At 46.2% G+C, this 13,656-nt stretch overlaps 1 protein-coding gene across 1 annotated transcript in view; it reads left to right on the top strand.

Annotated features, from left to right (window-relative positions):
* Nucleotides 1-4,375: 4,375 nt before the first annotated feature.
* Nucleotides 4,376-13,656, top strand: part of Mthfd1l (methylenetetrahydrofolate dehydrogenase (NADP+ dependent) 1 like) — a 185,740-nt gene continuing 176,459 nt past the window's right edge. Inside the window, exons 1-4 of the mRNA XM_076859640.2 lie at nt 4,376-4,599; nt 12,171-12,255; nt 13,312-13,362; nt 13,475-13,528. Coding sequence (XP_076715755.1) covers nt 4,376-4,599; nt 12,171-12,255; nt 13,312-13,362; nt 13,475-13,528 — 414 coding nt within the window. The remainder of the gene's footprint in view (nt 4,600-12,170; nt 12,256-13,311; nt 13,363-13,474; nt 13,529-13,656) is intronic.

The following is a 13,656-nucleotide window of genomic DNA, read 5'->3' as shown; positions in this document are numbered from 1 at the left end:
GTTCCAGATGTGTCTACTGACTTCATTTTCCATTTTCCACACGGTTACTGGGAATCCTTCTAAATGCACATCTGAGGGTGCCACTCTCTGCTGCTCTCGAAATACAAAGCCAACTCCTTCCTCTGGTTACCTGACCTGCCACGAGGTGGCCCTGTGTGCCTTTTCAGCCTTACTTGTCACTGTTCTTCATTTTCTCCAACTCTGGAGTAACTTGCAATACCTCAAATTCGTCACCACCTCCTGCACTCCCAGCTCTTGCTCACGGGATTTCTGTACCCATAGCATTTATTTCCAACAGCAACTCTTCCCTTGGTTCAACTCCTAACCATCTTTAAGTCTTGCCTTCAAGTGCCACCTCCTTCAGGAAGCTTTTTGTGATTGTCTTGGTCTAGATGGGTGCCTTCTCGATACTCTTACAAGACTCAGAGCTGCCATACTTGTGGTTTTCCATTAACATGCTATGTTCTGCATGTTTCTACACAGTGAACTCAGTGTCTGTCCTGTTCATAGGTGACCTCTTAACTGCATGCTCAGTACAGAGCTCAGTGAGTAAAGACACTTACATTCTCCATATGTATATTATAAATATATGTCTATATATATTTGGTACTAGGGATTAAACCCAGGGGCACTTAACCACTGAACCGCATCCCCAGCCCTTTTTATATTTTATTTAGAGATAGGGTTTCACTATGTTGCTTAGGAACTTGGTAAATTTCTGAGGCTGGTTTCGAACTCATAATCCTCCTGACAGCCTCCTGAGTTGCTGGGATTACAGGCATATACCACCATGCCTGGTATATATAAAATAGTATTAAATTCAGATATATATTGCTTAACTTATACTGAAGACAAACTTTCTTTGACATGTCCAAATGTTATTTCAAAGTGCACTGAATGATCTATACACTCCAGCAAAGAACATTATTGAATTAATTTTTAAAGGCTTCAACAAAGTAGGCCCTTTCTTCCTATCATAGCTGACTTTTCCTAAATAATTATTTGAGTTCTGGGCAAACAGGTTTAGACAGATCTCTCAAAATGAGGTCCCAAAACAACTATGAAACAAACCTGGAAATATGAAGGATTCTACACTTACTTCTGTCTTTCTCCTCTTCCTAGTCTATCCTACAGGTGTAGATTATCAGTGTGTGAGGGCCCCAGTATCTCCCCTGGAAGGTGGGCACTCAGGCTGGGGCTCGGGCCACGCGGACTTCAGGGCCTGGCCTGGAACTGTGAGAAAGAATGAAGGGAACGGAGGCCCCGGGATCCACCCCATCATCATTCTATCTAAGAGTCAAGTCAAATATTTTAACTGGCCCCATCAGCACAGGCACTTGTGATCCGGCCTTTCAGATCATTTTAAAAATTTATATATTATGAATCATAATAGGACAGCCTTTAGATAAATGTCAAACATTGTAAGAAAATGATGGGCTATTAAATGTCCTACATTTCCTTGGACATGGTATTCTAGTTTGGCCATTATTTTTGTAATTAGGGCAGAGTGGGAAACCTAAGTAGTTTAATAGAGTTTATTGTAACCAACAAATGTCTGATTCAAACACGCTATTACCTTAATGCCAAGAAATCCAACAACTCTTTTCACCTAAAATTGCTTAAGGTTAGAAAACATTACATTGTTTAAAAATAATGTGGCCTCCAGGTCAAGAAAGCATGATTATACTTTAACCTACCATCTAACTGAAAGATGTAGTGTGTCACTTTACAGCTGTGCATTGACTGAGCCTCTGGTGATTGTGTTAGTCAGCATTCCATTGCTGTGACTGGTACCTGAGATAAACACCTTTGAAAAAGAAGAGGGCTCTTGCTTTCTGAGGTTTCAGCCCATGATTGTGCACCCAGTTTGCTTTTTTTCTGTTGAGACAGTACCTTGTGGCAGAAGCCCCAGATAGGACAAAGCTGCTCACCTCTTAGTAGCTGGGAAGCTAAGAGACAGAGAAAGTGGGTGGGGCCCCAATATCCCTTTAGGGCATCTCCAGTGAACTAACTTCCTCCTGCTAGACCCGCCCCTTAGGAGTGCCACAGACTGAAAAACAAGCCTGTTGGGACACAACCAAAGCATAACAAGTGAGGACTGAGACCAGCACCAAGATGCCCTCTACAGAAAGCTATGCAACATCCACATATTGCCTGAGTCACTTCCACATTAGTGATTTTCCATAACAAGTTAGTTTCTGTGGCTCCCAATTCCATTAAGTTTGGTTTAGGTCTATGGTTTGGGTTTTTCTGTTTTTGTTTTTGTTTTTGTTTGGTACTAGGGATTGAACCCAGGGGTGCTTTGCCACCTAGCCACATCCCCAGCCCTTTTTATTTTTTATTTTTTTAAATTTTAAGACAGGGTCTCACTAAGTTGCTGAGGCTGGCCTATTTTTGGTGATCTACCTCCCAAGTTGCTGGGATTGCCCATGTGCCCCACCATTCCAGTGAAATGTTTTTTAAGATTTTAACTTGACAGCTTTTTCTATTCAAATTTTCATCACACATAGTATTTAATTAGTGCTCTCTTCCTTTTTGGAAACTGCTAGACCATGAATATTTTTACTTTTATAATCAGAAATAAATTGTATACATATGTTATTTATGTATATAATTAGAGACAGTGTTTCACTATGTTGCCTAGATTGGTCTCAAATTCATGAGCTCAAGTGATCATCCCACCTCAGCATCCAGGTTTAGTATATATAGTTTCAAAGACCCACAAAGCTTACCTCAGAAGCCATTTGGGGGAGAAGGATAGCAGCTTTGTTGAGATAGAATTCATCTACAATTCACACAAAGTGCACAATTCAATGGTTTTTAGACTATTCATAGTATTTGTACCATCACAATCAATGTTAGAACATTTATTTTTATTGCTCATGCCCCAAACAACCCTATGTTCACTATTGGCTGTCACCTCCCAACCCTCCAGCCCCCGACCCCTAGCTATAAGCAATCACTAATGCACTTCCAGACTCTAGAGATTTGCCTATTTGGGGCATTTCATGTAGATGGGGTCCTACCACTTGTGGTCTCCACAGCCTTCTTAAACATCACTAATGTAGCACTTGCCAGGTAGTTACTACCTGGAACTTCTAAATGGTAGGGACTGGGTAATATTCAACTTTTTGGCTACTTTGTTCAGTAGTGTTCAATAAATGTTAAATGAATGTCCCCATTTTAAGGATGAGACAAATACATATTAAAGGAGTTTTGAGACTTGCTCAAGATCATAACAACAGTAGGGGAATGGGTAATTCTAGATTTTAAATATTTACTTGCTTATACAAAATATAACTCTGTCAATTTATATTCTTGTTTGTAAAATGGTGATAATACCTACCTCATAGATTGTGAAGACGTTAGTTATTCCTGAATCCTACAAAACCATGAAGGGTCAGATGTGACCATCTTCCTACAATGGAAAATACAGACAATGGGAGAAGATCAAGAACACAATTAGTTGGAACCAGGCAAACTCCCAGCTCTACCAACAAACACAAACACACACACACACACACACACACACACACACACACACACACCTCCCCTGGTTGGAAATGGAGACCGGTACTACTCAACTCATGACATTTTTCGGGATTAAATGACGTGTTTTTCCAGCACTCAGTGTGTTATTTATCTAAGTGAATACCAGTGTCTCCAACTTGAACCAATTTTACTCCCACCTTACTTGAGAATCACAAAATTACATCACTAATGTAACACTTTACTCAGGAATTGTGAAATTATAAAGTCATAACCTTATTTCCACATCACTTGTAAGTTATAAAATCATAAATTTGGGTACTTAAAAAGTATCGCTGAGACGGGGAAGGTGCACAGAGGCTAAGTGACCTACCTGAGGTCGGAACACCCTAGACCACACACCTCAGGACACCTCCAGCGGAATAAATCCAAATCCTCTTATCTAAACTGGATTCATAGCCACTGGATCTTGGAGGAAGCGAACTGCCATTCGCAGACGGAGGGTGACACCAGCGTTTCAGGCAGAGGGGAGGGGATGCAGCGACCGGGCAGATCTGGGGCCAACCTGATGCCCCACCCTCGTCTGACTTGAATCACGAACCACATTTTGAGCAACTGTTGAAGATGCCTGAAAGCTACCCTGACTTCCCGGCAACTCCAACTAGCAGCCTCGCATCTCGCAGGCCCCCGCCTCCCGACGTCACTAGGTGCAGTGCCCCCTAGGGGCCTCTGCTCCTGTGGAGGAAGAGCCCGGTCCTTTCCGCCGCTGGCCCGTTACTGGCCGGCTTGGCTCTCTCTGGCGCCCGCCGAGACACCTTCGGGAGGCACTTGCCGCCGAGTCCCCGTGTGGTAGGAGGACCTGCCTCCCGGCTTTCCCTTCTGCATCATGAGCGTGCGCCTTTCGCTCGTCCTGCGCCAGTCCTGCCGCCTGCCGCGGCCGCCCGGCCCGCCGCGCCACCTCCGGGTGCCCATTCGCGCCAGCGGCGGCGGCGGTGGCGGCGGCGCCTGCTGGGAGGGTCTGCGCGGGCAGCGGCGGCAGCAGGATGGCCAGGCCCGGAGCAGTTGCGGCCCCGGCAACCCGGCGCCCCCAGCGCGGGACTCCATCGTCAAGTGAGTGTCCCGCCTGGCCCGCGCGCAGGTCCCCAGCGGTGGCGGCCCGAGACTCAGGGATGGGGCGGCTGGAGCTCTGGGCTTTCGGCGGGTCCCGGGGACCGCCGTGGGGGTGGTGCCAACAGCGAGTGCTTGGTGCCAACTTGTTGGGGGCGCTGGGAGGTTTGCAGAGGAAGTGCGGGGAGGCGGACCGGCGCGCCGGCTAGGGACCCGGGCGCTCTGGGGCGAGGCTGGGGGTCGGGCGGCGGCGGGCATCCTCAGCCGGCGCCGCGCGGCTTGGACCGCCCGCCCTGCACGCCCCGCTCCACGTGCGCGCCGCCCTCCGCTCTGATGCAACCGCGCCGGGCGCGGCTCGAACGGGAAAGGGGCGGCGCGACCGAGGGCGGGACTCCGGAGGAGGGGCTGCCGCCGGGGATTCGCCGCCGAGCGCGGGGAGGTGGCGGGGCTGCGAAGGCGCGCGGGTCCGGTGCCCGCCCGCGCGATTGCTCCTCGGCTGCCCTGGCGCTGAAGCCATCCGGCTCCCGCCGCGCGGCGGCCCGGACGTGTGGGGCCCGAGTCTAGACTGACTGCTTGTCCCGACGAGGCGAGGTGGAGCCTGGCCGGTCGAAAAGAGCCTGAGCGGGCGCGCCGGCGTGTCTGCAGCATTTTGTTGCGCAGGGGACACGGAGTCCCCAGACCCGGAGGCGAACTGTGGGAGCCTCCCGCGTCCCCCGCACACTGGCACTCCGACACGGGTCCCCATCCTCGGCCCTGAGTGGTGGACCAAGGAGGAAGAGCTCTGCCAGGCCCTCGGTGGAGAAGTGGGTTCACCGAGGCCCAGAGCGAGCAATGCGCCCTGGACCCACCTGAAGGTGGCAGAAAAGCCCTTTCCAGTCTTTCCCTGAACTAAGATGCCCTTTCTCTGGGCAGGCGGTCCTTCCTACTCCCCTCCCACCCCTTCCTTTTTCCTTCTAGCCCTCATTCTAAAAGTCACTGCCTCCCCCAACCCGTGCCTGTCTCTGCCTCCCTCCCGTCTCCCGTGTTGACTTACCCAGGCTTCTTTATGATGCGATGATGAGATGATGATGAGGATCCATTTATTTAGATTACCTGTCATTTTCTGAATGTTGGATTGATTTTGGGTCATTAGATTTTAACCAGTTGCCAACCTATCCTCTTGGTGCGGTAGGGTCTGAAGACAGCTTGGGAGGCAAACCCATCCCCCTGTCTTATTTTCTAGATACCACTTATTATTGCCTTAGATTTTCTTGTCCCTTTTTTATTGGCTCATTTCTTTTGTTTCACCCACCTGGCATGTAAGTTCCAGCAGGGCAGGGACCCTGTCTCTTCAGTCTCTAACCACTCCCAAATCTATGCTGGGCATTGTGGTGGTGGATGAATCAAGTTTTGGGGCCAACTGAGGGTTTTGTTCGTGTGTGTTCAGTTGTTTAAAGCCATGCTTAAAGATGAGTAGAGTTGTTGGGAGGGATTCTAAACCCCTAGGGCCCCCAAACTCAGTTCCTCCGGAAAATGGAGCAAATAACACGTACTCAGCACCAGCGACCATGAAACAGTTAAGTGAGAAAGCACATAGGAAATGCCTCGCCCAGGAACATACTAAGCCCTCAACAAATGTTGGCAATTAGTTTTTTCAGTGTTCTAAAACCAAAGTGCATAATGGGACAAGTAGTAAATATTTTATATTTAATGAACTAAATTTTAAAGTATGATGTAGATACTTTTATAATAAAACAAATTTTTCTATCATTTTTAAATGAAATTGAACAACTTATTAATGGACACTGAATGTTGAATTTCATTTAATTTTCCCATTCCATAGACCTTATTTCTGTTTTTTTTTAACCATTTAAAAATGTAATAGTTGGTGGTTTCTCCCTCTGGAGGTGGCCCACATTTTCCCTTGAATGTGTATTCTTTGCTTTACCCCCCAAAGTTTCTTCCTTGTTCTCCCTTGAATATGCCTCTTCTTTCCAATTAAGCCTTTGTCCCAAAACAAATAAATAACAATAATAGTGAGTCTTCGTTTGTTGGCTCCTGTTGTAAACCACAGCGAAGTATTAAGTCATGTGTCTCTGCTTCATTTAATTATGAGTAAGAGTCAAGTGACCTCTTTCCAACTCAACTTTACCACTCATTAGCTGTAGTGCATGGGCAAGCTGTTGGTGTATCTTCCTCTATAAAATTGAAACCACAATGTTAGCTTTGCTGTGAAAATATTCCTGAAAAAAATCAACTTAGGGGAAGAAAAATTTTTAACTTATGGTTTCAAAGGTTTAAGTCCATGGTCAACTGGCTCCAATGCAGAACGCAGAACAGAAACATCAGGACAGAGGGTGTCGTCCGAGGAAAGCTACCAGCTCACAGCTGTGGGGAAGCTGAGGTGGGGACAGACAAATGTAGTTGCCAAAGGTTTGCCTCCCAGGACCTGCTTCTGCAATTAGGCCCCAGCTCCTTCAGTTTCTATCACCTTCCAATAGTCAGACAGATTATGAATCCATCAGTGGATTCATACATTGATGACATCAGAGCCCTTGTTATCCAATCACATCCTGAAAGCCCCCACCTCTGAACATTTCTACACTGGGGACCAAGTCTTTGGGGGACAGTCCAGATCCAAACCATGGCAGTCTTCATGAAGTGGTTGTGAGTTTTAAGGTACCCTAGGGACTCTAGGACATACTTCTTCAGTATCTCTACAACTGATATTTGTCTTCCAGTTGGTTGATACTGTTGGCCAGGTGGCAGTCACTTGGCATCTGGCATTACCTACACCTGTAGGAACTGGTCATGGCCATGGGTATTGCTGTAGCTGCTGATTGAGTTATGTGCTTGGTTTCCTGAAAGTCTCAGCCCTGAAAAAGGTCCCCCCCCAGACTTGGAGGAAAGGGGAAAGGAAGCTGACTAGAACAGTCAAGCTGGAGTAGACATTCAGGAGCCTCAGATGTTGGCTCTTGATTCATGAATATGAGTCAGAACAGTTAAGGGACAAGCTCCCTGAAGGTATAGTAAGTAAACTGTTCTGGTGGTAGTGTCTCAGTTTAGCGGCATTCTAAGGTAATTTTAGGAAATAATAGGGTTTCGGATGATGTCCAATAACATCTGTTGTAATCATGCCAGCACCAGATTCAGCACAAGCAGAGCCTGTGCTGCAGTCGGGATGCTGAATCTCCTCCATGTGTTAAAGGGTTGGCCCAGAGTGTGGTGCTGCTAGGAGGTGGAGGAACTTTGAGAGGCAGGGCCTCAGAGAAGGTCCTTAGGTGTTTGGGAGCATGTCTTTTCTTTCTGGCTCACGAAGTAAGTGGTTTTGCTCTGCCACATACTCCCATGATCATGCCTTGCCCTTGCCAGAGCCCCAAGGCAGTGGTGAGCTGCCCAATCTTGAACAAGAGTCTTCATGACTGTGAACCAAAAGAAATCTTTCCTCTCTGTAAGTTACTTAGATATTCTGTTGTAGTAACAGGAAGGTGTCTAAGGTACTGAAGACAAAAATGACATGACCTTTTAAGAAATACCATATCCCCAGTGCTCTTATAACACACGTGGTAATTGTATGGGGTGGGGGTGGGGTGTAGAAACAGTGACCTGCAAATAACAAAAATATGTTGGAGTTTTTAAATGAAATTCAGAAAAGGCAGATCCTGAATGTGACATTTCAGAATACCTCAATTAAGTTGGTTTGTTTTCTTTTTATGTATATACATAAATGTGAGTGGTTTATGGCAAAACACATTCCATGTGTTAATAAGTCTAAAAATTTTTGTTGGGCCAAAGGTGTACCTCAGTGGTAGAGCACTTGGGTAGTGTGTGAGAGGCCCTGGGTTTAAGCCCTAACACTACAAAAAAAAAAAAAAAAAAAAAAAAAAAAATCTGTCAGTACTTATAGCATAAATACTTTGTGTTAAAAAAGATTGTGCCACAGTTAACTGGCAGAATCTTTTCTTTTTCTTAGTGGTTCATAAAATAGTAGTGTGTCTTTTGTTATCTTAGATTTGGTGGAATGCAGTAAAAAAAAAAAAAAATCATCCTGTTGGGGCCCTCAGATCAGTCTTCTGCATAACGTTGAAAATAGGCCAGGCTACTCTAATAGAGATCTTAATTCATTTTGTGCAGCTATGGCAGAATGCCACAACCTGGGTAATTTATAAACAACGGAAATGTCTTGCAGTTCCAGAGGCTTGAAAGTCCAATATCAAGGTGTGTGTATCTGGCAAAGGCCTTCTGGCTGCATCATAACATGGTCAAAGGCAGAAGGGCAAGAGGGATAGGGTGCAAAGTCAACTTTTCAACAGGAACACACTCCCAGAAGTGTCCTCATGTCCAGTTATCTGCCTGCACTGCTGCACTAGGGATTAAGTATCCAACACATGAACTTTGGGGGACACACAGAAACCATAGATGACGATCTCTATCATGACCCCTATGATAGTTGATCCCTGTGATGGCTACTCACTGCTCCAATTCTGGGAAAAAGACCATCACTTTGGTGTCACCACCTCACAGCCAGCAAGAGGGGAAAGGGCCAAGGTTGCTGGTTCAGTGTCCTCTTGACTGAGCATTCTTATTGTCAAGAAGGCTCACAAGAGCCCACCCAGCTACAGGTGAGTGACACTGGGAAATGTGCTTCCCAGCTGGTGGCCACGTACAGCTAACATGGAAGTACTATGAAAGGAAGTTCCCAGCCATTGTTATTGTTACTGTTGTATATTAAACTACTGTCCACTGCTTTTACCCAGAACTCCTCCTCTGAACACCCGGAGACGTCTTTGGAGGAGTCTGCTTTACAAACCTTTGTTGTATTTATAGAATAACCTCTTTTGCCTTGGAAAGAATGGAAAAGTTGAAATGTAGAACATTATTAATAAATAGGCTCAGCATGCAGAAATATAAACCTAAATTGACAGTTTTCAATAACCTGACCAGCTGCTTCCTCCCCAGCTCTTTGGCAGCAAGACCACAGCTAGCTGAGGCAGCTTTGTGTCCTGCTAACATACTTACTGCACAGCAGGCCAGAGGACGAGCTGCTGGAGATAGTAGTGGTGGAAGATACATCTAGGGTAATTGTAACGAATAAAAAAGCTAGTGGTGATGGCTTAGGCTACTATTAAATTATCTTTAATACTAGAATTCTGAGTTTTAGTTACACATGACAGTCCAGCTAGCATCCCACACTCCTCCCACTTGTTCCCAGTCAGATGGAGTTAACAGGGCCATGTGTTCTGGAAAATCTCTGATCAGAAACATTTGTGCTACTTTTTGGCTTCATTGTGCATGGTGGCTTCTTGCTTGCTGTGCTCATCACTGTAGGAATAATGAGTAACCCTCAAACAAGTGGCAGGTTGTCTGAGCAGGGGCGGTTTGTTTTATTAGCTTTGTTGGCTACAATGTTGAACCCTGTTCATCCACCCATATCTTCTATACTCTCCCAGCTATTTTAAAAGGCAAATCTCTTTTTACCCATGACTTAGCTGTGGAAGTGTTTTTTTGTTTGTTTGTTTGTTTGTTTGTTTTATTGAGGTGGGCAAGACTTTGGATGTTTCTGAGGAAATGACTATTGCTATCAGTATGAGCGTTTTTAGTGCTTAGGTTAGCTTTATAGCACAGAAAAAAAATCCAATTATAAAAAAGGAATCAGGGAGCTGGGGTGTATATCTACATTCCCAGTGACTAGGGAGGCTGAAGCAGGAGGATCACAAGTTTGAGACCAGTTGCAGCAAGTTATTAAAATCTCAGCAACTTAAGGGAGATCCTGTCCTAAAATAAAAAATAAGGTGGTTGGACATGTGCCCCTGGGTTCCATCCCCAGTATCCCTCCCACCCCCAGAAAAAGTAAGAGAATAGAAAAGAAGAAGGAAAAGGTTAAGAGCCCCTGGGGAGCACCTGTCTTACAGATAAGGAAGCTGGGCTCCATGGAGACCAAGCGAACTGCCAGCCCTGGTAGAGCTCCAGACCTGGCTGTGTTTCCACTGTGAGTGACCCGGAATCCTGGACGCCCAGTCAGAGAGACACATTCCTGGGCCCCACCCAAAATCTTGACTCAGACTCTCTGGGGGGAGTGTAGAAACCTTTATTTTTAGCAAGTTTCCTGGATGGTCCTTTTGCCACTCCCACGCTGGTGGCTTCCCTGGCTGGGCAAAAATGAGAACCAAATCTGGCCTACATGAGCAGCCTTTGCAGGCTGGGAGACAGTGCGGCTTGTGGGCCTTAGCCACCCATCCCAGGACCCTTTTAAATGGTGATTTGCCAACTTTACCATTTGGCCTCATTTATTCAACACAATAGCAAGCTACTTTGCTGGGAATTAGGTTGCTTTATCCCAAGTGTTTAAACCAAAACAAACAAATGGTCACAGGCTGTATACAGTTGCCTGCCCACCTAGTCTTCCAGTAGCTTGGGTGAAAATACAGAGGCTTGTTGAGTTGTGAGTTTGGAAGCATTTCCATCCTGACCACCGGTTCGCCTTGTCCACCCACCAGAGGGCTGCAGTGTCCTCTGGTCACATTTCTAACTACCTTGTTGAAAACTGGGAAATAGTTTGCTCTTGGAGACTGACTGCTGATGGGATCTTGCAGGAATCTCTTCTTGTGTTTTTGAAATCTATCAGGTGCTTGTAAGAACCTGTTGGAGACCAAAAACACCATTTGAAGATGGTCTAGGGGTCTAGTTTAGTGGTAGAGTGCGCTTGCCTAGTAGCATGTGCGAGTCCCTGTATTCAAAAAAGATGGTCTTGACATTGAAGTCGGGAGCTTCCAAGGGTGAACTTTGATCTGTTGTGAAGAGAGAGTGGGGGAAAGGGCCCACTCGTGTTGTTGGTGTGCTCGTGAGAACATTTCATATGGGTGAAGGTGGCTTCTGAAATCCCTCATCCAGAGAGCAAGCCCGGTTCTTGCCATATTTACCTGGTCTACCCACCCTGGACTGGCATCTTTTACCTCCAGGGCTGCGAAGCAAAGGGCTGGGTTTGAGAGGCGCTGCCCCTCGTAGGAAGAGGCTCTTCCAGAGAGGCCTTTAGGGTGGATTCTGATGTACCCCATTTCTGCAACTTACTTTCCCTCCCCTTTCTTTCCCTTCACATTGTTCTTGAAACTGTGGGACAGGGAAATCAGCCTGACAACACTTCTTGTCCAACAGCCAGCCCCCTCCCTGAGCCCCTGTCTCCACCACTCTCTCCACACCTACATTTTCTTTCCTTCCCCGTGGACCCCAAACTCATTTCTCTGGTAGAAGAATGGGATTACTTAAAATAGAAACCCAAACTTTTTGGTATAACTTGGGGAATGCAAGAGAAAAATTCACCTCTAGAAAATTATCATTAACATCTAGCTTGTTTCCTCTGCATATTTTTAAAAATTGGATTGCCACATTTTTACAAGTTAGAATTTCTTGAGGTCCCTGTTGGCACTGTTGTCCTGCTTCTCCCCACCGTGCATGGTAACCTGGGCGCTTCTCCTGTTGTCTTCTAATTGTCACCTACAGTAACAAACTTTGTAAGAAGATACCTCAAACTTTGTAAGAAAATATGGCTTTCTCCTCATTAACAAAGAAATGACTGCTGTTTTCCTTTCTCAATTTAGAGAAGTCATTCAAAATTCAAAAGAAGTGCTGAATTTATTGCAAGAAAAAAACCCTACCTTTCAGCCAGTTCTGGTTATCATTCAGGTAAGCCTTTCTGCTACTTCAGGGTGCCTCTCAATTTAGAAAATGGTCATCAACAGAAGACCAGCTCGCTTCTTGTCTGGGAAGAGCAGGCTCGGTTTGATGCTTGGTGGTTGCCCTGCTGAGTCCTCTGTAAGGTGTGGGTGGCCCCAGAGGTCAGCAATCAGGTGCCCACACCTGCATAGTGTAGGATTTAATGTAGCCCGTGGGTGTTTATAAATGCTTATCAACTGTGACTTGGAGGTGATTGGGAAAAAGGCTCCCCTTTGTTTCTGAGAAAGACAGATGCTAGACAACATGTGGGTGCTTGGTAATCTCTTCACTCAATCTTTTAATGCCTGCTGTAAGCTTGACATGCCAGGAGTCATTACCATGTCAAAAGGGCGTTGCATGTCATGAACATTTTTTGGCGGCAGCCCCTTAGTGCTGAGCTGCCGTTGCACTGTCTGCCGTCGACACTGGCACCCTTGTGTGATTGCAGGTGCAGGGAAGGGACCAGGTGGCCAAGCCTAGAGGCTGGCACACCCAAGGAGTTGGACTGCCCTGTTGTGTTTGGCATGCCTCCAGTGTGTCTGAAGAGCACCTTCCAGATCCATCAGGGTGTGCTTTTCCAGATACAGAGCTGTGCTCTGGGTACTTAGGTTCTTCGGGGTCGGATCCATAGCCCCTCACTAGGAACGGTAGTTAGCAGGAATCTGGGTCAGAGCTTAGGTCTCCTGGGCACGTGCTCGCCCTTGGACTTTCCACTCGGCACCATTTCAACTCCTGCCTGTGTGTTTTCCTGTAGAGCAGGACGTTGGCGACCTGGCAATGCCTTTTTACATGCCTTAGAATATACAGGGTGTTAATTTCTTTTTTAAAGTAACATAACTTGGAAGTCTGGGTATGTTCCTAAATACCAGCTATTAGTCTGTTTTTATTTTTTATCCATTTTCCATACTGTCTTTGTGATTAGATAATTTGTAATCACAAAATCAGTCGCTGCATTGTTCTGTGCCTTCTTGAGATGGGTTCTTCGTGTCATTACCTTTTCTTCTCCTTTTGCCTCTCTCTCCTAAGACAGGAGATGACAACTTGATGCAGGAAGTCAACCAGAATTTGGCTGAGGAGGTGAGCATTGCTGTTTTTTTTTTTTTGTTTGTTTGGTTTTGTCTTGTTTTAATTCATTATAATTCTTATCACTGTAAGCTCCTAGTGACAGACAACCTCGTGTTCCTTTCAGGCTGGTCTGAACATCAGTCACATCTGCCTTCCTCCGGACAGCAGCGAGGATGAGGTAATTCCAGCCCGGCCCTTTCCACTCCTCTTTCCTCTCCAGACCTCAGAACGTCTCCTGGTTGCGGGGGGAACAGGCTTTCTTGTGACTGAATTTGCAGGGGGAAGGGTTCGTTTTTCCTGATGTCA

The sequence above is a fragment of the Callospermophilus lateralis genome, chromosome 6 (genome assembly GCF_048772815.1).
Source record: "Callospermophilus lateralis isolate mCalLat2 chromosome 6, mCalLat2.hap1, whole genome shotgun sequence".
In the NCBI taxonomy this organism is placed as follows: Eukaryota; Metazoa; Chordata; class Mammalia; order Rodentia; family Sciuridae; genus Callospermophilus; species Callospermophilus lateralis.
This window is presented reverse-complemented; position numbering and strand designations above follow the sequence as displayed.